General features: G+C 33.5%; 1 protein-coding gene across 1 annotated transcript in view; it reads left to right on the plus strand.

Annotated features, from left to right (window-relative positions):
- The window catches only part of LOC138691011 (cadherin-AgCad1-like), a 318,553-nt gene that overhangs the window by 99,575 nt on the left and 193,117 nt on the right, over window positions 1-25,861 (plus strand). Inside the window, exons 11-14 of the mRNA XM_069812651.1 lie at window positions 1,361-1,527; window positions 4,289-4,455; window positions 15,912-16,077; window positions 25,574-25,721. Of these exons, the coding sequence (XP_069668752.1) occupies window positions 1,361-1,527; window positions 4,289-4,455; window positions 15,912-16,077; window positions 25,574-25,721 (648 nt within the window). The remainder of the gene's footprint in view (window positions 1-1,360; window positions 1,528-4,288; window positions 4,456-15,911; window positions 16,078-25,573; window positions 25,722-25,861) is intronic.

Below are 25,861 nucleotides of genomic sequence, written 5' to 3' on the forward strand. Positions count from 1 at the left end.
AAAAGCTTGCCGGAGCCCGGGATCGCCAAGTTTCAACTTTGGCGTTCACGTTTCCGATCACAGCCCACTAGATTCATTCTATTGCCATCTAAAAGCTATTTTGTCGTCATATATTTTGTAGCAAGAAGACCGTGACATAACCTATGCATTATTTTGTTCTGTGCTGTGCATCATGGAGCAAGTTTTATTTGATGAGATTCTAATATTGAGTGTTGAGGAAAATCCTCACGTTTACGATAAGCGCCGCACCTTGTATAAAGATGAGAAAATGAAGGAGAATACGTGGCTTTCAATAGCTGCATCTTTGAACACCGATCGTAAGTGAATCATATTTTATTACTGTATTGGTTGTATTACATATTACATATTCATGCTTCAATTCAATAACTATTGTTGTGTTCATTTTTGTTTTATTACAAATGTTTCTTCTCTAATTATTTTACATTGTAGTAAACTTAAAATAGGTTGTGATAATAAAGATGCATGGGCATATTTATAGTACCGTACCTAATGAAATGTTTCAGTTGAAATTTCGAAGTTGGTTAATCTGTGTTTATGTTGGCTGCCTTGTATTCATGAGAGAATGCCATTGGTCAATTATACACAAATAACATCAGAATGCCTAATATCGATTTTACATATCGTTATTGACATGCATATCGATATGCATAGTCGTCTACGTTCTCAGTTTATTGTGAATCAAAAATTTTCATATTCACGTCCTCTGCTTCTCGTTTTCATTCTGGTTCTCGTTCCTGGTTTATTGTGAACCAGCCTTTATCAGGACCACAGGCTTGCCTAACATAAGTTATAAATCGGGTGTATGCAGGGATCGAATCCAAGTCCACAGGATTATAAGACCAGGGCTGTAGCCACTGAACTCTCACGAGATATTGTCCTGCAGAAACATATATGAAATATCAGTCATCTTAACCAAGACGTCCGGAAACACATCTGTTGACAGAACTAGGGGACTTGGTAAAGCAAAGAACAGTTGATTTATAATTGTGACTGAGTAGGACTCTTCCACGTGCCATACATCATGGCACAGAACTTCCAATTTGATTGCATTTCTAGAGGTAATTAGGCTAAGTATTCTGAACTGTTCTCAGTCAGGTTGAACACGGGAATCTCAGTTGCAGTGGCAAGTGTAGTAGTCAAGAGACCATTGAGAATAAATAATTTATACAATTTTATAACATTTATTTTATTTTAATGTTTAGTTTTAAGATCACTTTATAATAGATTCATTCGTGTTTTTAATAAGCAGTAGTTTAACTGTTTTTGAAAATTTCTGATTTACTATGTAAATTAAATAATTTAAGTTTATTTGTGTGCAATAATTTCTTTCTTTTGACAGCCCGGTGATCTGGAAATAGATGAAACAGATGAAGTGAATTATGCCCTTAATGCTGAAATTTCTGCCTCTGATGATGATACAGATGCAGAGTTGTTCATTGAAATAGATTGGGATAACTCCAGGGCAACACAACTTGGCAGACCATTAGAAAAGAGTGACTTTGAAGGGTGTGTATATGTTGTCATGATTTTATACATAAGTTAACTTTACAGTACTGTATGTGTGAAATTAATCATAAAAAATTATGTATATATTTGAAAATGGATGATTCTCTTAAGAATTTCAATGGAGACAGATTAGTAGTGCATCGGCTTTTTGTTGCAGAGATATAGGTTAAAGTCTTAAAGAGTTGAACTGGAATTTTTGGTGAACAAAGACAATGTTTGGGATAGGGTTTAACGTGCCTATCTCATTTTCGCTTCAATATTTCACCGATTGCTTTATTAATACCTGTAATGATCACTATTATCATAGGGGCAACACTGATCTACAAGTTTGGCACAATACTGTTAGATGGGACTAAGTTCGAAATCCATTATTAAAAAATGTCTTTGGCCTGGATTCTTGGAGATATTACTGTTTGTATGGTATGTGTGTTAGTAGCAATGATTATATGAATATTTTCTACAATTCAGTTTGTTTATTAAATGTTTTTAACAGTGCTGTGATCTGCTGAAGATAGTCTGAAACTGAAGTCTACCTCGTCCAATTCCATGCACACCAAACTTACAATTTAAATTCTCACAAAATGTAAACTTTAAACTGCATTCTTATCCATTTATTCAATTATAAATCGTATAGGAAGTCCATAACTATGCAGTCACATAATTCGCCAAATGTGTACTAGTTCACATTTCTATTAAATAATATGGTCCCACAATTATATCATCTTGTATTCCACACCACACCATTACTTTTTGAGCAGTAGAGGTATTAAATTCATGCAGCCATCTTGGATTTTTTTGGACCAATATAAGGCATTTTGTGTTTGAGCATTTCCATCCAGAAAGAATAAACATAGAATAAATCATGCTGAAATAAGGATTGGTCAGTATGGAAACACCACCTGATCCGGTTGCAGTAAGATCGCCTCTTCTATGGATCATCTTGTTGTATTGTGAGTGCAAGCTGCAATTTGTAGGGGTGGAAACATGCCAATTTCAATATTATGTGAACAGATTCTCTACTAATATCACTCTCTCGAATCACATAGCACACTGACCTTTCAGGGCTGACTGACATCTTTGCTATCACATCCATAAATGTTCATTGGTAGCCAATTTAGGACGACCACTTCGTTTCATATCGAACATGCTAAACGTTTTAAATTTATGTAACAAACTGCCTGTACTTCGGTGTGATGGTTTTGGAATGTCAGGTTGATGAAACTCGTCTACAGCTTCCCTTGTTGTTCTTTGATTGTCTCCACAGAACAGCACTAGTTCCATTTGCTGTTCAGGAGACAGTCCACATGATCTCTTCTTCAACTCTCAATCAATATCAATTGCAACTCATAATAATGATCCCTCATTCAGCTCTCAACTCCAAACAGTAAACGAAACAAAACACAAATTAACTGCAGTATTATTGTTGACTATTGCCTAATTTACGATTAAATTACAAAACATAAATATAAGGGAAAGAGTCATTTGCAAATAGAATAGGCTGATGCATTCCATTTGACAAGTGACGTGTGTGTATGTGTGTGCATGCATGTGCGCAAGTTTTAAACACTGCGCATGAAGAAGAACATCCAGATTTCCTTGTTTAGAATTAAATATTTGTTTATGTGTTGCTTAAGAGGTTGTTATAACAAATCAGAAAGAAATCAATAGAAATCAAAAGACGAAAGTGGAATTGGATAGGGCACACAATCAGGAAAGAAGATGGAGCAGTAGAAAGAATGGCTTTGGATTGGAACCCCCAGGATAGTAGAACAAGAGGAAGGCCAAAAAATACATGGAAGAGAACAGTTTTGGAGGAAATTGCTAGGAAGGGGAAAACATGGAGCGAAGTGAAGAAGTTGGCTACAAATAGGGTCGGATGGAGGCACTTTGTAAATGCCCTATGCTCCTCGTGAGGAGATACAGGAGTTTGATTGATTAAGAGGTTGTTAACCTTTAACTAATTAATCATTCTTGATTCACAGAGTATAAAATTAATGAAGAGTTCGCGGGAAAAATGATGAATGTCACATTTCTGTTAAGGATTACATAATGATCTAATTGAGTCTATAACTGCAAGATGTAGTGCTGTTTCTATAGAAAATAAAGGAGAGGATTACTGTATTCGTGGTGATAATTCTCCTTTTTACCATTTTTCATAAGAACAACATTAAATTTCGCAGTGATCCATTGAATTAGATAATGATATCAACCTTAAAAAACTGTGACATTCATTGTTTTTCCCGTAAACTCATCATTTGTTAATTTAGCAAGTTTTAATAATCCATTTTGAATCTTGCGTACACTACTTTTAACACTTGAATATAAGTAATTGATTAAGTAGCGGACTTACTAGTGTTAATTATGTAAGTTTGTGCGGCTTACAGCTGTTTCGGTGCTTCATCACACCATCCTCAGAGCCTACTAGAAACATAACAGGCAGAGAAGTTCGAGATGACGCCGAGATCTAGTAGGCTCTGAGGATGGTGTGATGAAGCACTGAAACAGCTGTAAGCCGCACAGACTTACATAATTAACACTCGTAAGTCCGCTAGTTAATCAATTACTTTTAATAATCATTTGTGCTTTTAACTAATTCTTAAATGTTCTAACAAAACTTGAAAAAAACTGGCCATTAAACTGATATCTACAACACTAAACTTTTTTGTGTACCATGCACCAATTATTTAAAAAAAATAAGGAAATTCAACGTAATCAGATTTGTGCATAGGCCTACCTGTAATTAGAAATTTTCATTTTGCAGATGCATCATTATCGACTTTACTTTTGATCCAGATACGAAATCACTGAAAGCAACTTTAACAGTAGTCCAGCCTCTGAGTTGGACTAAGTTTGATACTCTGTACTTAAGTGTTAAAGTATGGGATGAAAGTACAAATATAGAATATACGGATAACAAATATTCAAGTGGTAAGTGATTGTGAATTACTAATTCTTGTTATCTTGTAATATGGCGATTAGTTGGTTTCCAATGGCCAAGTTTGGAATCATTTAACTCATTTTGTTTCTTGCTTCCCAGTAGAGAGCACGCAGATTTCTGGCTTGTTACATCTTTTTGTTGAGTTTGGTACATTGGAGAAAATGTTCTTTCCTCATAGATGATCTTGTTGAATTGCACAATGTGCATTCTTTTGTGTTATAGATTCCTATCCTACTGTAGATAAATGTGCTGCAAAGCAGTCATGTCCTATGAGGACTGTTTGAAAAGTTCATAGCCTGACAGAAATTAAAGTAGGATTATTCTGAAACAATCTTTATTTTTCAACATAATCCCCCCTGAGATTCACACACTTGGTCCACCTGATACACTCCTTGTACACAGATTCCTCGAGGTCTGCAAAAAAGCCTTCTGCTGCTGCAATAACCTCTTCATTTAATGGACATTTTTTCCCAGCCAAGTGAGTTTTCAGTTTTGGGAAAAGAAAGAAGTCTGAGAGTGCGAGTTCTGGTGAGTAGGGGGGTGTGCAACAACAATTCGAACCGTAATTTGTGTAGTTTAGTAACTGTGATTGCAGACATGTGAGCAGTTGCATTGTCAACTGGCCTCTTCTCGCAAATTTTTCCTTTCAGTTGCTGCAGGAGATTTGAATAATATTCTTCTGTTATTGTTCTCCCCTTTGCTGATTATTCCCTTAGACTCCCAGAACACAGATGTAATGACTTTCGCAGCTGATTGAACAGCTTTTCCTTTCTTTGGAGGTGGAGAATCACTGTGCTTCCATTGTTTCGACTGCTGTTTCGTCTCTGCTATGTACAGTAGTAGTGGATCCAGGTTGCATCAGTGGTTACAAACCACCTAAAAAAATCGGGCACATTTTTCTCGAATTGAGCCAGACAATCCTCGAAATTTTACATTGGATGTGCTTTTGTTCTGGTGTTAACAAACGCGGAACTCACCTTGTGGAAAGCTTGGACGTGCTCAAGACATTGACTAACAAGGGGCACCTTTGACCTCGAACAATCGAAACCACATGAAAACATGCTTAGAATAACAATCGATCATAAACAAAACAGTGGTGTGTGTCATTTCCATGCAAAATGTTGCATTCTACCTCAAGTGATATTTTAATAGAGAGAAACAACATAACAAGATATTAATACCATAGGAGGGAAATTATACATAATTCAATGATGTCAGTGTATCATTACATTTTCAATCAACATTGCCAAAAACTCTCTGCTTAAAGTACTTATAATAGCGCAAAACACACATATACAGCAGTACCACACACCTGATAGTGCTTATATTAGTCCTCAAAGTGCAGATGCGGGATTTCAATGAAGTGGTTAAAACAAAATGGAAGAGAACAATATGCACACCTCACAAAAGCCACGTTATTACATTCCACATCACTTTTGCATTCACGCAGACCAATATCAAAAGCCACACTAATTACATTTTCAAATGATGATGTTGATATGTCAATGTCATAACCTGGCTTTCACCAAGCATATTGCAACATAAGCTTTTACGTAGGTGCAGCAAATTGATTGTAAATCACAGAGTGAAGTTTCATGATGAAGTAACGATCATGTATCTTCACTTGTGGTTTGGCACATTCTAGTCTTACAAAATCAGTAATCCTTCTGATATAGAGCTTACATTGCCGAAAGAACTAAACATCAAGGGGTTGGCTATATTTTGTTGTTTTCGGTGGCAATATCTTCAGCATAACATCTTTGTTTGGAAAACTTGCATCTAGAAGGGTACGATCTGTATGACCTGACCATGAATCACACAACTTGTTGCATGTTCGCCAAGGACTGAAGTTAGAAAACGTTTCATGTGTTCTTTAGTCATTTTTCCACTTTTGCTTGCCTCCACATGAATGTTTCGTGGACAGGTTGTTTCAAGTTTCTTTTAAATATATGGGCCGAAAGTGCCTTGCGTCTCTTGAAAACAGATGTACAACTTGTTTGCTAGTCTGCCTGTCACTGATAAAGCCACATCAATTGTGTAGCTGTGGGTAGAGCTATGTACAGACTGCAACACACTAGCTGTAGTTTTCTCTCCTCTGTGGGACAGTGTTGATGCTGAAGACATTTCATACTGGAATTGACTCTGGTCACTGTTCCAAACATTACCTTTCTCCACACCCTCCTCTCTTATAAACATGTTCACTTCCTCCACAGACTGTTGTGCCTTCTGACGTATACTATTATCGTCTTCTAGTCCTTACGTGTGACAAATGTAGTAATATGCCTGGATGAAATGCCATATTCACGCTTGAGATGGTCGATAAAGGAAATGGAAGCTTTGAAATTGTCCAAGCCAACCATTTTAGCCGCTTCAAGTGCCAACATCTGCAGATGCCAATAGTGAACTGTAGATCCATACCTCCTTGCACTATCAAATTGCGATATTACATGCTCTTTTATAGTTTGTAATTGCGACAGTCTGTTTCCTTTGAAACGAGCTCCTGCTCGTTTGTTAGACACATAATTTAGAATTAATTAGGAATTTTATTTATTTTTAATGCACTTAATAGCGCTTCATTAGTTTGCTATAGGAATTGAAGCCACGATTGTAATAGTCTTCATAAATGTTCTCTAGTATGCTGTCATCAATATCTTCTAATATACTGGACCTCGACTTTTTGGGCGGAGAGAGTTCGTACTCACTTTGACTTGACTGTTCCTGTTGCTCTAGAGATGAACGTCGTGTACTGCTTGAACAGCCACCTTTAGGTTCAGGTTCCTCCTGTCCTCCAAAATTAATATATCTATCCAATGTAATGTTATGTATTTCTGTGTCATCTCCATTACATTTCTGAATTATTATGTTATATAATATATCCGTGAACTCCATATCCTTGGCCCCGATGTCATTTCCATATTCAGCACGTCACAACTTTGTCCCTAATATTTGGACCACATTTGTAGGATTAATTCTCTTCATGATATCATTGCACTGTACACAGTTTACACAGTAACCCACTTGCGAACACTCCAAGAGACAAATACGTACTGAAGCGATACCATTCAGCAACTGGAGCACTGGTTAGTGCAGCTACAATATGCCACCGTCTAATGGCGCTAGGAGACAAGTGCGGAGTTTTGCATGGAAATGACACACACCACTGTTTTGTTTATGATCGATTGTTATTCTAAGCATGTTTTCGTGCGGTTCCGATCGTTCGAGGTCAAAGGTGTCCCTTTTAAGTAGCGCATCCGTTCAATTGAAATATGCATAACCTCGCTAATTTCCCGGACTTTCAGTCGACGGTCATTCAACACCATATCGTGGATTTTTTCTACTATTTCTTCACCTGTTGGTGTTACTGTACATCCACATCTTCCACACCCTCTCGACCATGTTTAAATAGTGCTGTTCCATTTTTCACATATTTGATGACAACACTAAGATCGATATTTTCCATTTTTACCAATCAGTTCAGTGTACTAGCTTCAAAATTAAACTACAGAAAATGTAGTCAAGAGAAAATTATGATTTTTCGTACTTGAACTAATGTAAAAATGGCTGCTAACAATGGTGACACTGTTGACATGTTTTCAATTCTATGTGTCAGGTCACGCACTATTTAAACACACCTCATATATTCAGCCAGAAGTTTGTCACAGCTTTTTTTTCTGCATTTTTTGCTATTTGTTTTCCAGTGTTTACTGATTTATTCCCATTTCATACTGTGAGATTTCAGATTGGCTTTATGGAGTATTTCTATCTCTGATTTAGTTTTGATTTTGATAGTGTTTGGGTACCTAAGGTTTAATTTTGACAATTGAGTTGTGCCTTTTTTTTTTTTTTTTTTTTTTTTTTTTTGCTAGTTTATCAGCATTATCATTCCCATATATGCTAACATATCATGGTATCCACTGAAAATATATTTTCTTGTTTGTATTTTGAAGTATTCTAATTAATTTCCTTATTTCCATTATCTTTTTAGTAGTAGTTCTTTTATTTAAAGCTATGATTTGCATTACATAGATGGATAAGTGTTCTGCCCATGGGCAGGTCTTTTACTGCAAACCCAGCATTCTCCAATCTCTGTTGACTTCAAATCTACTAGTAAGACAATTTAATTATACATTTTTCATCATCATCATCATCATCATCATCATCATCATCATCATCATCAGCGCTACAGCCCTAAGTGGGCCTTGGTTTCTTCAACAATCTTCCTCCATTCATCTCTCTCCTGTACTTTTCTTCTCCAATCTCTTATTCCCATTCTTGCTAAATCATCCGTTACACCATCCAACCATCTCAGTTTGGGTCGTCCAGGTCGTCTGTGTCCCCACGTTTCGCTGAATAGTACTTTTTTGGGATGTTATTCTCCGTATTCCTCATTACATGCCCCAACCATTTTATTCTCGAGAATTTTATGGCGGCGATTATGTTATGTTCACCATACATTCTATCTATTTCGCTGTTGTATCTCTTTCGCCACAAACCTTTGTCATTTATTGGACCGAATATTCTACGTAGGATCTTTCTTTCGAAAGATCTAAGAGAATTTTCTTCGGCTTTCGTCATGGCCCATGTTTCTGCTCCATATAATAATACTGATTTTATTAGGGTTTTATATAGTTGGATCTTTGTTGACCTTTGGAGAATTCTAGACCTAAACAGTCTTGCCATTCCATAATAGCTTCTATTTGCAGCTAATAGCTTTGCTTTAATTTCTGCATTCATACTATTATCTGCTGTCACGATTGATCCTAAGTATTTGAACAGCATGACTCGTTCAAACTCATATTCTTGTACTGAAAGGGATTCTCCTCCTCGTAATGTTGCTTGCCCCGTGAACATATATTTGGTTTTGTGGATATTCACTACCATTCCCATTGTCTGTGCCGCTTCATTCAAATTTAAGAAATGTTCACATAAAGTTTTCTGGTTTCGACTAATGATTACAATATCATCAGCAAATGCTAGAATTTGTGCTGATTTATAAAATATTGTATTTCCTATTTGTATTCCAGTCGATCTCACTACCTTCTCTAAAGCTATATTAAAGAGAAGGCAGGCCAGTGGATCCCCTTGCCTCAATCCTTTATTTATTTCAAAGGAGTCTGACAATTCTGAATCTATTTTGACTCTGCTTTTATTTCTATTCATTGTTTCCATTGTTAATCTTATTAATTTAAATGGTATTTGCAATTGTATCAGACACTAACTCTCTCTTATTTATACTGTCATACGCATTTTTGAAGTCAATGAATAATAGATGCAGGTCAATATTACCTTCTTTGCATTTCGCCATGATTTGTTTTAAATTATACATTTTTGGTCTGCAAATTAATTGTTCCAATGCAAACACTGCTCCTACGTCTGCATTAAAATTTGATTTATTTTCACGCACCGGTACCACTATATACCGTGCAAAAAGGAATGAATATACTCCAGCTTCAGTATTAGCTTTTATTCATTAGTGAGCCATGCATACTTATGTAGCCATTCCAATGGTGGATATCTTTCTTCAGTAGTGCATATTGTTAGCAGTTTCAACTCCTCTTCTGCATGTTCTTCTTTCTTTACTTTTTCTGCTAAATCAAGTCATATGTTGTAGGAATAATAGTCTAATGGGTTTTGTACTGATATAGCATTCTCTACTTCTTTTGGTATTTTTAATTCGTTAAGGTATGGTATTATGTATTGCATCCTATTAAACTGTTTGTGTTTTTGATCTTTGTTTTGGTGGTGTTTGTCTAATCTACTGTATGTTATGTGTGGTATGAATTTTATTTTCAAGAACGTTATTGTTGCTTGTTGCTTCAATTCTCATATAGTGGGATCACAGTCTAGTATATACAGTCACGAAGCTCAATACTTACTAAATATGCAAACACAGACAGTTGAAATATGCATCCATAGATAGTTGCTAACCACCAGGATCACTACTATCGCCTCATCACAGACCCTTTCCCCAGCAGACGATAAAATGTATTGTACTTTCGATATCGTATTCTTTTGAAAAAATTAACACCTTCCTTCCACTATTGAAATGTGAAATACATAAGGTTTATAAAGTATATATTACATTTTATAAACTCACCTTCCTGGATTTTTCAGAAGAAGGACAAATCTGACCACTTTTTCTTACAATATTTATAGTACCACAAATGTTTCCTTGTCCCATATTATTACTGGTATTCAAATTATTGTATTTTAGCCATTTACAGTTATTACAACCGATAACAAACATTTCACAGTTTACACAACTTTTCACGACAAAGCGAAATACGGCACAGTCAATGCCTTTTTGATCTAGACCAGGCCTTAATGTATGTTCGGGTTTTCTATTTCAGTGTATGTAACTCAGTGAAATAATATATTATAACTTTATTGCGTATCATTGCTAAGTTTTATTTAGTGTAATGTGTCCATAAGTTCTGTTTACTTCTTGTTGCCTAATATGTTGCAGAAATAATTACAAACCTGTGTTATTTTAATGTGAAGAGAATTTTACACGTTAACATAATCTGTTCGCATCAACATTTTAAGTTTAGATTGGAAGCTATTTTGAGGTTCAATAAAAACGAATTTATATTGTGACTTTAATTTAGCACATCTACCTTCCTTAATCATAGATAGAAAATTTACCATACCATTCCTATGAAATTAGTGTACGTATGATTGTGTTACTTCGTCTCTTAGGTAGTAGATAAATACAATAATTCAGTATGGGTACTCAATTGTAGTATTAAAATACAGACAAATAGAATGTGACGGGTGTCATACATGACATTATGTTTAATTATAATGTATAATTGCGAATACAGGAATATAAGTTAAATATAGTAAACATAACCTATGCGTTCCATATGACATAACATACATATGTAATGGCAGGGCATTGGAGACCACTAAAATTAGACAGAAATGGGCAACTGGTACAGTAAACATAACCTATAATTTCAACATATCTAAATATTCGTGCAGTGCAACTGAAAATTATTGAATCGTGCATAAATGAATGTACAAGAATTTCGCAATATTTAATCGAAATAAAGGCAGGTATTACACATACGAACAATGTAATTTTCACACCAAAAATAATATTACACCTTAACTCGCAAGGAATTATGTCTGAAGTGTCTCCTAATCATTGTTTTAAATTTTGTTAATGCAATTACACTACATTTTAGAGAAATATATGTTACTCTTTATGCATTCCAATTAATTTATATGGTTGAAACGCCACCCTTCGTGATCGGGTTGAGAGAGTCACATGGTCTGTCTTACGGCCTGTATTAGATCACGATGGCAGTGACACAGTCTATTGTTCCTAATACTTACAGCACTCCAAGCAGCTAGCAACTATCGTGAGAAATGCAAAAAATCACCCCAAGCTTCGTGACTGTATATAGTAGACTGTGGTGGGGTTGTTTTGGGTATATAGTTGTAGTGCTGTTGTAGGCGTTGTGACAGCTAGCATTGTTGTTATTGTTTAGTCAACTGTCCGAAGACAGGTCTGAACCTCACAAGTGATACCAGCATGGCACCACCTATGAGGCAGCTAGACCAGGAGATAATGGAGTAGGGTGGCCAGCTCCTTTCCCCCTCCATTGCATACATCGCCAACTAGCTACATATTACTAATCAGACTTCATTAATCTTAATATGTTGTTTTGTGCTTGTTCCAATTTGTTGAGTCTTATGTTACTAGCTGTTATAATTACTTCACTTCCATATTTTATTACTGGTTTAATGTATTATAAGTTTCATTTAATGTATCTTAAGAACTGCCCCATGTTACTCCACCAAATATTTTATCAGTGTTGTTTTTTGTTTTACTTTATCTGTTATCTTATTTTATGGTTCCAGTTTAGTTTATTATAGAGTTATATTCCTAGATACCATGTATTTTCAGATTTCTATAGAGATTTATTTTGTATGGTCAGATTGAAATTTTCATTTTGATGTTTCAAAGAAAAGAACTGATTGATATTTATTTGCATATGATTATCTTCTGTTCACGTTTGGAGTTTTATTAGGGCTTTATTCATCTTATTTTCTAAGCTTTTTTTTATAGCTCATATGACTATATCATCTACAAACATGCATGTATTTATATCTATTAACGTAAGTTGTTTTGGTAAGTCATTTATGTACTATATATTAAACAATGTTGTGTTTGATATTGCACTTGTGAAAGGCCAGTTTTGTTTGTTTATAAGATGAAATATTCTGGTTATATTTTATAATCTGTCGTTGGTTTAGGAACATTTTGAACCATTGTAACATTTTGCCTTTGATGTTCATTTCTTTTAGTTTATATATTAATTTGGTCCTCCAAATTATGCCATATGCATAGTTTATATCCATAAAAACGGCTAATACACTCTCATTTTTATTAAATACATTTTGAATTTCGTGAGTAATGTAAGTTGTTTGTGATGCGGATTGATTCTTTCAGAATCCAGCTTATTCTTTTGTTATTGACTTTTGTTTTTCTAAATACCAATTTAGTCTAGCTGTGGCCATTCTCTCCTTACTTTAGCTTGCATTGAAGTTAAAGCAATTGTTCTGTATGATGATATCTCTTTAGATGGAAGATTTTGTGGACAATTTCAAATTGTATTATATATTGATAATAATTTGCTTAGGGCATCTATTCCAAGATGTTTTAAGAATTCAGGGAATATTTTATCTGGGCCAGGCTGTTTTCTATTTTTAAGGTTTCTTTTTGCTTCTGTTAATTCTTCAAGAGTAAAATCCTTAGCAAATATTTCTTCATCTTTTGGTTTCTTCTCACTACTTGTATCTTGCTTAGTGTTTCGTTTGTATAGTTTATTCCTTATTTTATTTTCTTTGCTAAGTGAATACTGATTTGCTGTTAGCTGCCTTCTTCACATCTGATATTTCTTTTCCGTTTACCTTTATGTTGTTGTTCAGTTCTAGGTGGAATTGTATAGCTGAGTTGATTCATAAACTGATAGATTTTTGTTGAATCTGTTCTATAGTTCAGGTTTTGTAAGAATGAGTTGGCTTTGGTAATATTTAGATGCAGTTATGCTGCTGTTTTCCTCCACTGGACTATATATTCTTGTTTTTGGGAACTTCCTGCTTTTTGTCTTGCTAAGTCTCTTGAATTTTTAAGTGATCTTTCTCTGGAAATATATTATTTTGCTGTTTCCTGTATAATGATGCAAAAATTTTCCATCATCAGTTTTGGATTTTCTTTTAGATTAATATTATTAATTTTTATGTCTTTATAGCTCATAATATTATGTAAATAATTAAAAAGTGAAAGTGAATGCAGTATTATCAAATTCTTTAAACTAAAATTGAATGCAATACTGTCAAGTTCGGTAAATTGAGAATAAATATTTTGTCACTGTTTTCACACAATCCTTTCTTTGTACAAAATATTTAGTATTTAGTAGTAGCCTATTTATTTATTTAACCTGATAGAGATAAGGCCATGAGGTCTTGTCTTCTCCTCTACCAGGGTATTACAACCACAATATAAATATACAATATTGTAACTTTTTTTCTCTACTTTTAACCACTACACTCCGACAATAATATGACTTTTATTCTTAATAATTCACCCTACAATAATGGGTATTCCACTCAACACAGCAATAATAGTCGCTATTGAACTCTACACGACGACAATGGCAATACACGACGTGTATTATTGAGAAAAACAACAATGTACTCCTAATTTCAGTTAATGTTTACAATGCACTATGTGCAGATCAAAACTATCAGTTCACAGTTCGCTCGCCTTGTCTAGTTCTTCTAACTCACTGTTCAAGTTCACTGCACATCGAACTCAGGTCTTCCGAACTACGTCGCACTCGCTGGTGGACACTGTCACAGTTACTGACTCACTCAAGTTCACTGCACGTCGAACCCCAGTCTTCCGGCTACAGTCCATGGCATGTCGAACTCGAGTCTCCCCAGTTGCAGTCCACCACACGTCGAACCCCAGTCTTCCGGCTATGGTTCTCTGCACGTCGAACCCAAGTCTTTCAGATGCTCTCGAAGGCTGGCTTCCTTGCTCGCTCGAAGACTCACTTGTAGGCTGACTTCCAAAGACTGATTCTAGTGCTTTTATTTAGTACACCATAACTACTGGAATCTTCGATTCACGTGGCTTACAGAATCTTTGAGAGAGATCTGCATCCCGATGCTTCCTTACTTCCGCCCAATCATAGTAGCTTTTCTCCCCCCTCACTCTGTACCACGGCTAGCATCAGGGGTTCGTGTTTCCGTTTCCCGTGCCAGATGCGTACGCAACTCTCTGATGCGACCAGAATATTCCAGACTGGTGCCTCAATATGTATTGGAGTCAAGGAAATTTTAGATAATTAAAGGTTTAATTAAAATTAAGACTATTAACTTTTGCCATTTTTATTTGAGATTTTTAGGAAGATGTAATACTCATATTTTTCATATTTTCTGATTTTTGTTAATATTGAAACAGGGAATTAAAGATTACTCTTATTAGCATGAAAGTAATGCAGATAGAGATAGTAAAAATAGTATTTTTATACACTTTGTGATCAATCAATCGATCAGTCTTCTTAATGTATCCAGCTGTTTGCTGACAATGTCCACTATAGTCCACTGTAGTCTTTTCATTTCTTGTTTTTCATGATAAATGAGGAGTATTTTGATCGGTGTTCATTATAGATGCCAGTTGCTAGTAGCCAGAGTAGTCAATATATACTGTAGGGCTGTGTCTTCTGCAATTGGTACTGATGATTTTAATTTACTTCTTTTTGTGGTGTATGGATGGACAGTATAGGAGAATTTGTTCCAGATCTTCATTATGATTATTACACCACAGACAAGTAGGATTAGCAGAAAGGTGAAATCGGAGTAGGTACAATTGTGTAACAATGTGACCTGTACTGGGTCTTGTTAAAAATGTTTGAACATGTCTGGGCAAGTTTCTGTACATTTCCAGGTCATTTGGTTTCTTTTGTACAGACTGTAAAAATACACATTGTGTGATAAAGTACTGTGTATGGCTTGAATGCAATATATTTTCTCTGAAGACAAGTTCTTAACTATTACATTACTACTAATATATTATTTGTATGAAGCGTTATTGTGAGTGACCTAATATTGAAGACATTCTAGTCTTACATACAAAAGAAGATGATGGTAGTGTTAGTGGTGATGGTGGTGATAATGTTGATGTTGGTAGTAGTGGCAGTGGTGATAATGATATTGGTAGTAGTGTTGTTACTGGTAATAATGGTTGTGTAAATGGAGAACATGATTAGTCTGTAGTGATTGTGATGGTGATAGTAATGGTGGTCGTGATTGTGCTGTTGCTGCTGTTTATAGTGACTAATGTCTCAGAAAAGTCTGTTGTGTTAGAAACGTTTTACGTTCTTAAGTGCAGAGTTATAATTTATACATATAATCTTGATGATTTCAGCAACCTTGACAATAACAATTAATGATTTAAATGATCATCGTCCTGTGTTGATACCTCCAAAAGCTCTCACACTCGCAGAAAATACAGAAGAAGGCAAATTCATTGGAGTAATAGAAGCAACAGATGAAGATGGTCCTGGAAATAATCAAGTAACTTTCAGTTTGGAGTGAGTATAATGATAACATAGTACGTTTATGTCATAAGAAAAGTAATTATTTGAAGTTGAACAGCTGATAACATAGTACGTTTATGTCATAAGAAAAATAGTTATTTGAAGCTGAACAGCTGATAACATAGTACGTTTATGTCATAAGAAAAGTAGTTATTGAAAGCTGAACGGCTGATAACATAGTATGTTTATGTCAAAAGAAGAGTAGTTATTTGAAGCTGAACAGCTGATAACATAGTACGTTTATGTCATAAGAAAAATAGTTATTTGAAGCTGAACAGCTGACAACATAGTATGTTTATGTCAAAGGAAAAGTAGTTATTTAAAGCTGAGCAGCTGATAACATAGTGCGTTTATGTCATAAGAAAAATAGTTATTTGAAGCTGAACAGCTGATAACATAGTACGTTTATGTCAAAAGAAAAATAGTTATTTGAAGTTGAACAGCTGATAACATAGTACGTTTATGTCAAAAGAAAAGTAGTTATTTGAAGTTGAACAGCTGATAACATAGTACGTTTATGTCATAAGAAAAATAGTTATTTGAAGCTGAACAGCTGATAACATAGTACGTTTATGTCATAAGAAAAGTAGTTATTTGAAGCTGAACAGCTGATAACATAGTACGTTTATGTCATAAGAAAAGTAGTTATTTGAAGCTGAACGGTAATTTAAGAAGTAAAAGTATTAACCTAATTAAATATATGGTGAATGAATTTTTACCTTAAAGGAAAAGTTATTAACACAACTAGTTATCGTTTATATAATTTTTTCCTTTATATTTAACATGGCTAGAGTTATAATAGCAGACATACTCTTTAAGTGTACGGTATTCTTTCCAGGGATCGTAATTTTATACTCTATATTTTCTTGCTAAACCCCTGAAATGTATGTTTTTCTGTTAATTTTACTAAAGTATTTACAAGTACTAGTATTTTGTAATTCAGTTAAATTCTTGTCATTTTAAAACTCCGAACACAAGAAATTTAGTCAAAAGTAAAGCATTACCTACCAAAGTTTTTTTAAGCACAAAGCTATGAATCAAGGAGCTGACATGATCGTTATTTGTCAGTAAGGATGACAGTCGCAAATGCCATCTTGTCAATAATTAGATTTATAACATTCAAATTCATTTCATTAATGTGCTGCAGACAGTGACAGATGAAGTGGCAGTTAGAGGATTAGAAGAATCATTCGCATTTTCTATATTATTGTATTATACTAGCCATACATGTGCGCTTTGCTGCACTTGTTAGAAATAAATATTGACTTAAATCTGTATACAGTTTTGTAATTACTTATTGAATAATAGCTTTTTGTATGTTGTAAGTCGTTTGCTCCTGAATCATTTTGAAAGTTGTATTTAAAACTATGCTTTTAACTGTTATTATCATGCAATATTTTCTGGAGTTGTTCAGTCAATTCTACGTTTAAGATTGATACTATATTAGACCTAATAGACAATTGGTCAGCGTCTGAAATGAAATATACTTGTAATAACTGAAGGCTCTTACTCTCAGCTGGAAGAAGATTTCCAATTAAATGATGAGCATATGCTTGAACTGTAATACTGGCTTAGAATTGGCTTCATATATTTCTTTTGCACAAAACGATGCCACTTGAAATAAGGTGTTGTACTGTCTTATACATAGGTATTATTTAAAAAGCGTGTTGATAATGGATGTACTCCGATAAGTAATTTTTTTATTGGTCGTGGGAACTCTTGAATCTCAGGAGGAATAACTTTTACAACAGCGCAACATAATCCGTTTGGCTCATTATCCCATTTTTTGTATTGCATTTATTGCATAGCTTATTCATTTGATCTATTTTAACACAATTCAAATGAGCATAGTTAATATTTGGATTGTAAAATAATCGAATGCTAAGCTAACATACTATTACTGCATACTAAATCAATACACTCTCGTTGTTCATTAATTCTCTGAGATGAAAATTAATGTGTTACATAAATATTATTTTAAGAAACACAGGAAACGAATATGGGTAAATTATGAGCGCAGGAACACTATCTTGTTACACTTTGTTAAATAACTCGGCTCCAGTGAGCTCAACGGTAAAATATTAATTTATACTCTATTATGTGCTGTATTTTTGGTCCTAGGAAAATACTCATCTTTACAACAAAACTCTTAAAGATACTACTATGTTCTGTGGATAAAAAGAAACTGAAGTATATAAAATTACAGTATTTTATGTGGACCAAATAAAGTTTAAATAATCAAGTAATATAATATTGTTTATATTTAAAGTTTTCTGTGCGTAAGAATCTATTTTAATCTTACCTGTCCTCGATTCACTCAGGAGTTACCATAATAGCATAAACATTATGTCCATCTAGAGAAACTACACTTCACAATGGTGAAATAATAATTAAACAAATCGGTTAAGTAGCTTCTGATATTACTTCATAAAAAGACACACGAACATTTTCTGTATGTTAATACTGATTAACATTTATATATTACCATCATACAAGTTATTATATCCGTATAAAATAGTGTTAAATGAATAGTTTCTGTTTGTTGTCGTGCAAGGCCCCTTATAGACGAAGTCATTTGTTTTCATTTCATCTTAGCCTATTAGTGTGAGGCGGCCCTGAAATGTGCTTACGTTGTCATTTTAAAACTCGTATCTCCTTAAATATCAGTCCTATCAAACTTTTGCATAGAATAAAACTTATCGGAAATTGTTTTTAAAGAAACTTTTGTTAGGTAATATTTTTCATAAAAATCAATAATAAGCGAGATATTTCGATTAATTTAATTCAGGCCCCCCCTTATAACTCTCCTTTTAAATAAAGTACTTTGAATGCCTTATAGCCTAAAATCTAAGTTAGAATAAATTTAATATATATTCCAATGTTCATAGAAATCGGTTTAGACATTATCATGTGAAAAAGTAACAGACAGACAGACAGACAGACAGACAGACAGACAGACAGACAGACAGACAGACAGACAAAAATTTCAAAAACTCGATTTTTGATCTCAGGATACTTAATTATACATGCTAACACCAATTATTCTCGAAAAATTACTAGAAAAATTTTGGTTACAGATTTATTAATAGTACTAGCCATACCTGTGTGCTCCGCTGCACCCATTACAAAATATAAAGTAATTACATAATTAAAATAGGACGTTTGATCCAGGGAACATTCGTGTTTGATAGAAGGATAAATCGTTTAATATGTTACTTAATTTAAATTGTATTTAAATAATTAAAATGCGATCATTTTGGTCCAGAGACCACTCATTTGGTGCAATGACAATTCCTTTAACATGTTTCTTAATTGTTATTACATGCAACCATAGTTTAATGAAGATTTACATATCATTTAGTTTCAATATGTATGCTTTATATTACTTGCTATATGTTTCCATTGAATTATGGTAATAACTTAATTTTAACCCTTGTTTTCTACGCCTTCAGTAAATGGCGCTTGACCCATCATGGTTCTGAACCCTTCAAATAACTTAAATAGTGATACAGCATATACACTGATATGTAATTATATTTCTTTCTTTCGAAAATTAATGTAAGAATTCACGATCTCCTATGTACCATTGACATGGAATGAATAAATGTGTTTCATCTTCCTACTCAAAAATTTTGTATTTTGCACATACGAGTTACTGCAGGAACAACAACGCTATAATCTGAGGTGGCGGTGAAAATGTCTTGTATTGTTATTTTAAAACTCTTGTATATCCTTAAATATCAGTCCCATCAAAATTTTGCATAGAATAAAGCTTATCGGAAATCATTTTTAAAGAATCTTTTGTTATATAACATTTTTAACAAAAGGCAACAATAAGCGAGATATTTCGATTTATTTAATCAAGCCCCCATTAAATAAAGTATTTTGAATGCCATATAGCCTAAAATTTAAGTTACAATGAACTTAATTTATATTTCAATTTTCATCGAAATCCGTTCAGCCATTATCACGTTAAAAGGTGACAAACATCCAGACAGACAGACACACATACAAACAAAAATTTCAAAACAGTTATTTTCGGTTTCAGGATGAATAATTATACATGTTAACACCAATTATTTTCGGAAAAGCGAAAATGACCAGAAAAATTTCTGTTACAGATTTATTATTAGTAGACGACCTGGTTGGCGAGTTGGTATAGCACTGGCCTTCTATGCCCAAGGTTGCGGGTTCGATCCCGGGCCAGGTCGATGGCATTTAAGTGTGCTTAAATGCGACAGGCTCATGTCAGTAGATTTACTGGCATGTAAAAGAACTCCTGCGGGACAAAATTCCGGCACATCCGGCGACACTGATATAACCTCTGCAGTTGCGAGCGTCGTTAAATAAACCATAACATTTAACATTTATTATTAGTATAGATTATATTATATTATATTATATTACTAGATAAAAGCACCCGGCGTTGCACGGGTTTTCCTTTCTGCTTCTGTTTTTAATTAAACTGCTTATTACATTTTCGGAAATCTTGGAAACCTGACTATAGACAACCAAAACGAATTGCCTTTACAAAGAAGATTAATCTTTACTTAACGTCACTTACATGAATTGATGAACTCCTTAGCAAAATGCCTGCCAACGTTAACTCAATTTAAAACAGTTGTAAATCAGACACCGAAAAGAAAAGTGTCATGATGTGCCTGACGTTCAAGGGTTTTTTTTAATGTATATATTTATTTGTTTTTATTTATTTATTCTGGTGTAGTTAAGGCCATTAGGCCTTCTCTTCCACACCACCAGAAATGCAAATAAAATAATAGAAAAATCAAACTGAACAAAGTAAAACCCAACGAAAATATGATTCCTTTTCCTCTTTCTGATCAGTTTCAGCATCGAATCAATATGTACATATACGTATAATTTAATTTATACTGGAAGATTTTTTACCACTTGACTGCTGTACACCCACTTATATCATATCCAGTTTTTTTTTAATATGACTTGGAAAACTATATCTCACAAATTCAGAACATAGTATTATATTAATTCTTATTTTATACACAGAATACAGATAAAATACAAACTTGCAATAGGTAAGTAATTTTTTTAACATAAAGACTAATGAATTTAAATACTATTATAGTCACAATCATGCCATGGTATGAAAGAAAAATTTCACAACCTCGAGCGGGAATCGAACCTGCGACTTCCTGTTCTCCAGTCAGGCGCTCTACCACTGAGCTGTCGAGTTCATCTCACGCCAAAGGCTTGGAATTATCCTTTCATACTGGCGACTCTGTTATAGAGTACTGTCCATAGCGTCTGATGTAGTCAGCACTGCTTATGGCTTGAAAGAAACTTTACATTTGCAGTGCTGACTAGATCAGACGCTATGGACAGTACTCTATAACAGAGTCGCCAGTATGAAAGGATAATTCCAAGCCTTTGGTGTGAGATGAACTCGATAGCTCAGTGGTAGAGCGCCTGACCGGAGAACAGGAAGTCGCAGGTTCGATTCCCGCTTGAGGTTGTGAAATTTTTCTTTCATACCATGGCATGATTGTGACTATAATAGTATTTAAATTCATTAATATGTCACATCAACGGACGTGTATATGTCACCAAACATCGTAAGATGAAGATTACATTTATAAAGACTAATATTCTGAGAGACGTATAGGCTTAACGGTATTTTAGAAATTAAGAGATTATTTCCACAACGCATAACATACTACATCACCAAAAATACAAATGAAATAATAGAACAATCAAACTATAAATAAAGTAAAACCAAACGAAAATTTATACAGGTTAAATGAGTTGGCATTGTCTTGCAGCAAAACAAAAACACTCCTCGGTCCCCATACGCCCACTTAGCATTATCTCAATGTTCTACAGATCTTACATTTATTTCTGCCGGTCAGTAACTGTTAAATTTCTTAGTCGTGGGAGTCAGCATATTAAAAAAACATTACAATCTTTCGGCCATCTCCTTTCCTCCCCACCGCAAATGTGATGTTGCTCAGAGGCAGAGATAAAATAATTATAAGATCTGTACATTGATTTGAAGCTGTACATTTCACGTAATTTCATGTCTATGTGTGCTTTCATTTGAATTTCAGAGACAGCTAATGATAAACAGGGAATTCCCTTGTTCCCCGTTTGAACCCATTGGGATGTCATTATGAGCAAAAATTTCTCTCTCTGGTGGTCGTACCAAATAATCAATATAATATACCTACGATAATATTTAATTTACACTGAATAATTTTTTTTTACCCTTTTACCGCTGTACATCCGCTTATATCATACCCAGTTTTTTTTAATATGAATTGAGAAATTACAACTCACAAATTCAGAAAATAGGCTATTAGTGATATTACTTCTTATTTTCTATAATTACAAAATACAGATAGGTCCTACAATATAAACTCTCAATAAGTCATTTTTTAACATGAAGACTAATATTCTGAGAGACGTCTACAGGTATTTTAGAAGTTAAGAGACTGTTCTTTCCACAACGCATAACATGTGATTATACACTTCGAATTCGCAATAACACATTTTCGGACATGAACAACAATATTTTGAGAGACGTATATTTTAGAATTGATGCAGTGCTAATTTCACTCGTATTACATACTCGTACATTCATATAATCTACTGCATTAGGAACATGACAAATTATCATTGAATTATTTTCGATATGTGTAAAATCTTTCTTTTTTTTCACTCCTTTATATAAAATATAGTTGAGAATGTGAAAAACACGCAGTTTTTAAGTAATGTCTGCTATTTTGAGCGACTATCCTTTACTATAATTTTAATATGGCCATTACAAATGCTAGTTGCACTGAAATTGCAATTACTTAAAATCGAAAGTGACGTTAGTGGGTATCATAGGAATACGTGGGATAAAAACATCTTCTCCTTTCGTTTTTCCAGTATTGTCACTTCTATTACTACGTTTTGAATGAGTTTTTTCACACCAGTTCTTGTTCCATTGCATGATTTTGGTGGGTCAATATTTCGCAATAGTAATATTGGTTATTCACTATTAAGTACTAAAATAATTATGTGGTAGCAATCCTTGTAGTCTCAAAGAATTCAAGAATTCAGTTGAATAAAAAACATCTTGCTCACTATCTGCAACTGCATCGAGAAATTCATAATATGGTCCTGGACTGCGTAAAGATATTTATTGCATGAATTATTGTCTAGATTTTAGCCTTCATGCTGTACCAATAATGTTATTTAATTTCTTGTTATAATTTCCATGGCCTCATGAAAGTCGATGTTGAATACAACAGACAATAATAAAAAAACAATTGACTATAGAAGATTGCAATTTAATATTACACATGAATGTTTGATCGTACTTATTTTTATTTTTTCATTTTTTAATTAATTTAACGTCCATTTGCACAATTTTAATATAGCCTATGTTTTTTTCCTGGTTATGAAGGTTAAATGTGCAAACCTTGGCACATATCGGTGAAAGTGTGTAGATTTGTATAGAGAACATACATACATACCCACATTCACTTTTATATATTAGACTAGCTGAAAGCACCTGGCGTTGCCGGGTTTTCCTTTCTGCTTCTATTTTTAATTAAACTGGTTATTATATTTTCGGAAATCTCGGAAACATAACTATACACAACCAAAACGAATTGTCTTTACTAAGCTTTCCTCGCCCATAAAGATGAATCTTTACTTATCGTCATATACATGAATTTATGAACTCCTTAGCCAAATGCCTGCCAGGGTTAACTTAATTTAAAACAGTTGTAAATCAGGCACCGAAAAGAAAACATTTCATCATATGCCTGACGTTAAACTGTTGTTTTACATTTATTTATTTATTTGTTTTTATTCATTTATTTATTTGTTTTTATTTATTTATTTATTTGTTGTTATTCATTTATTTATTTATTTGTTTCTATTCATTTATTCATTTGTATTTATTCATTTAGTCATTTGTTTTTATTCATTTATTCATTCGTTTTTATTATTTATTCATTTGTTTTTATTATTTATTCATTTATTCATTTATTTATTTATTTATTTATTCTGGTGTAGTTAAGGCCATTAGGCCTTCTCTTCCACACTGCCAGAAATACAAATAAAGTAATAGAAAAACCGAACTATAAATAAAGTAAAACCCAACGAAAATATAATTCCTTCTCCTCTATTTGATCAGTTTCAGCATCGAATCAATATATACATATATAATTTAATTTATATTGGAAGATTTTTTTTACCTCTTGACCACTGTACACCCACATATCATACCCAGTTTTTTTTAATAAAACTTAAAACTATATCTCTTGAATTCAGAACATATTATATTAATTCTAATTTTATACACAGAATGCAGAAACAATATAAACTCGCAATAAGTCATTTTTTAACGTAAAGACTAATATTCTGAGAAACGTATAGGCCTTCCGCTGTTTTAGAAATTAAGAGATTTTTATTTCCACAACGCTTAACATACTAAATTTGCAACGTGATTATACAGATATAATTTCGCAGCAACACATTTTCGGACGTGAACAACAAAATTTTGAGAATTAATACAATGTTATTTTCAGTGGGAGTATGTACATTCACATACTACATTAGCAACGTGACAAAAGTATGATTGAATTTCTTATTAATATGTGTAAAATCTTTTTTTTTTTTCACTTTTTTGTATAAAATATAGTTGAGGATGTGAAAAACACGCAGTTTTTAAGTTAATATCTGCAACTTTTGAGCGACTGTCCTTGAGCTTCATTTTAATATGGCCATTAGTGGCATTGAAATTGCAGTTGCTCAAAATTGAATGAGTATCCTAGCAATACGTGGAATAGAAACATCTCCTTTTATTTTTGCAGTTAATATTGCCAATTCTATTACGTTTCGTATGAGTTTTTCACACCAATTCTTATTCGTGCATAATTTTGGTGGGTCAGTATTTCGCAATAGTACTATTGCTTATTCAATATTAAGTAAATTATGTGGTAGCAAACCTTGTAGTTTCAAAGAATTCTAGAATTCAGTTGTATAAAACAGTTTGCTCACTATCTACAAAATTGCATCGAGGAATTCATAATATCGTCCTGGACTGCGTAAAGATAGTTATTGCATAAATTATCTAGTTTTAGCCTTCATGATCTGTAACAACAACAATGTAATTTAATTTCGTGTTAAAATTTCCATGGCCTCGTGAAAGTTGATGTTGAATACAACAGACAATAATAAAAAAACAATTGACTATAGAAGATTGCATTTTAGTATTACATATGAATGTTTGATCGTATTTATTTTTATTATTTATAATTTTAATTAATTTAACTTCCATTTGCACAATTTTAATGTAGCCTATGTTCTTCTCCTGGTTATGAAGGTTAAATGTGCAAACTTTAGCACATATAGGTCAAAGCGTGTAGATTTGTATAGAGAACATACACACATACATACATTCAATTTTATATATTAAGATATTAAGGGATAAAATAATGTTATTTTTTTAATATTTCAGAAATGTCAACAATTATGCAGATTATGTGTTTCTTAACTCTTCTACTGGTATACTTACTTCTGCTGGAACTATGGTTGATTATGAAGTTGAGCAAGAATTAAAATACAATGTTGTTGCAACAGATGGTGAATTAAGTGATGAAATAGAGGTAAGTGAAATTCATATTAAGTTTCTGTCAACAGCGTAATTAATTTAGCCTACATTCCTGTGTTAGAGATCAACAACAGTATTATTTAATATAATCCGACTTATTTATAAATGATATGAATGTTTTACTCGTGCAAATTG

This window comes from Periplaneta americana, chromosome 16 (genome assembly GCF_040183065.1).
Source record: "Periplaneta americana isolate PAMFEO1 chromosome 16, P.americana_PAMFEO1_priV1, whole genome shotgun sequence".
Taxonomy (NCBI): domain Eukaryota; kingdom Metazoa; phylum Arthropoda; class Insecta; order Blattodea; family Blattidae; genus Periplaneta; species Periplaneta americana.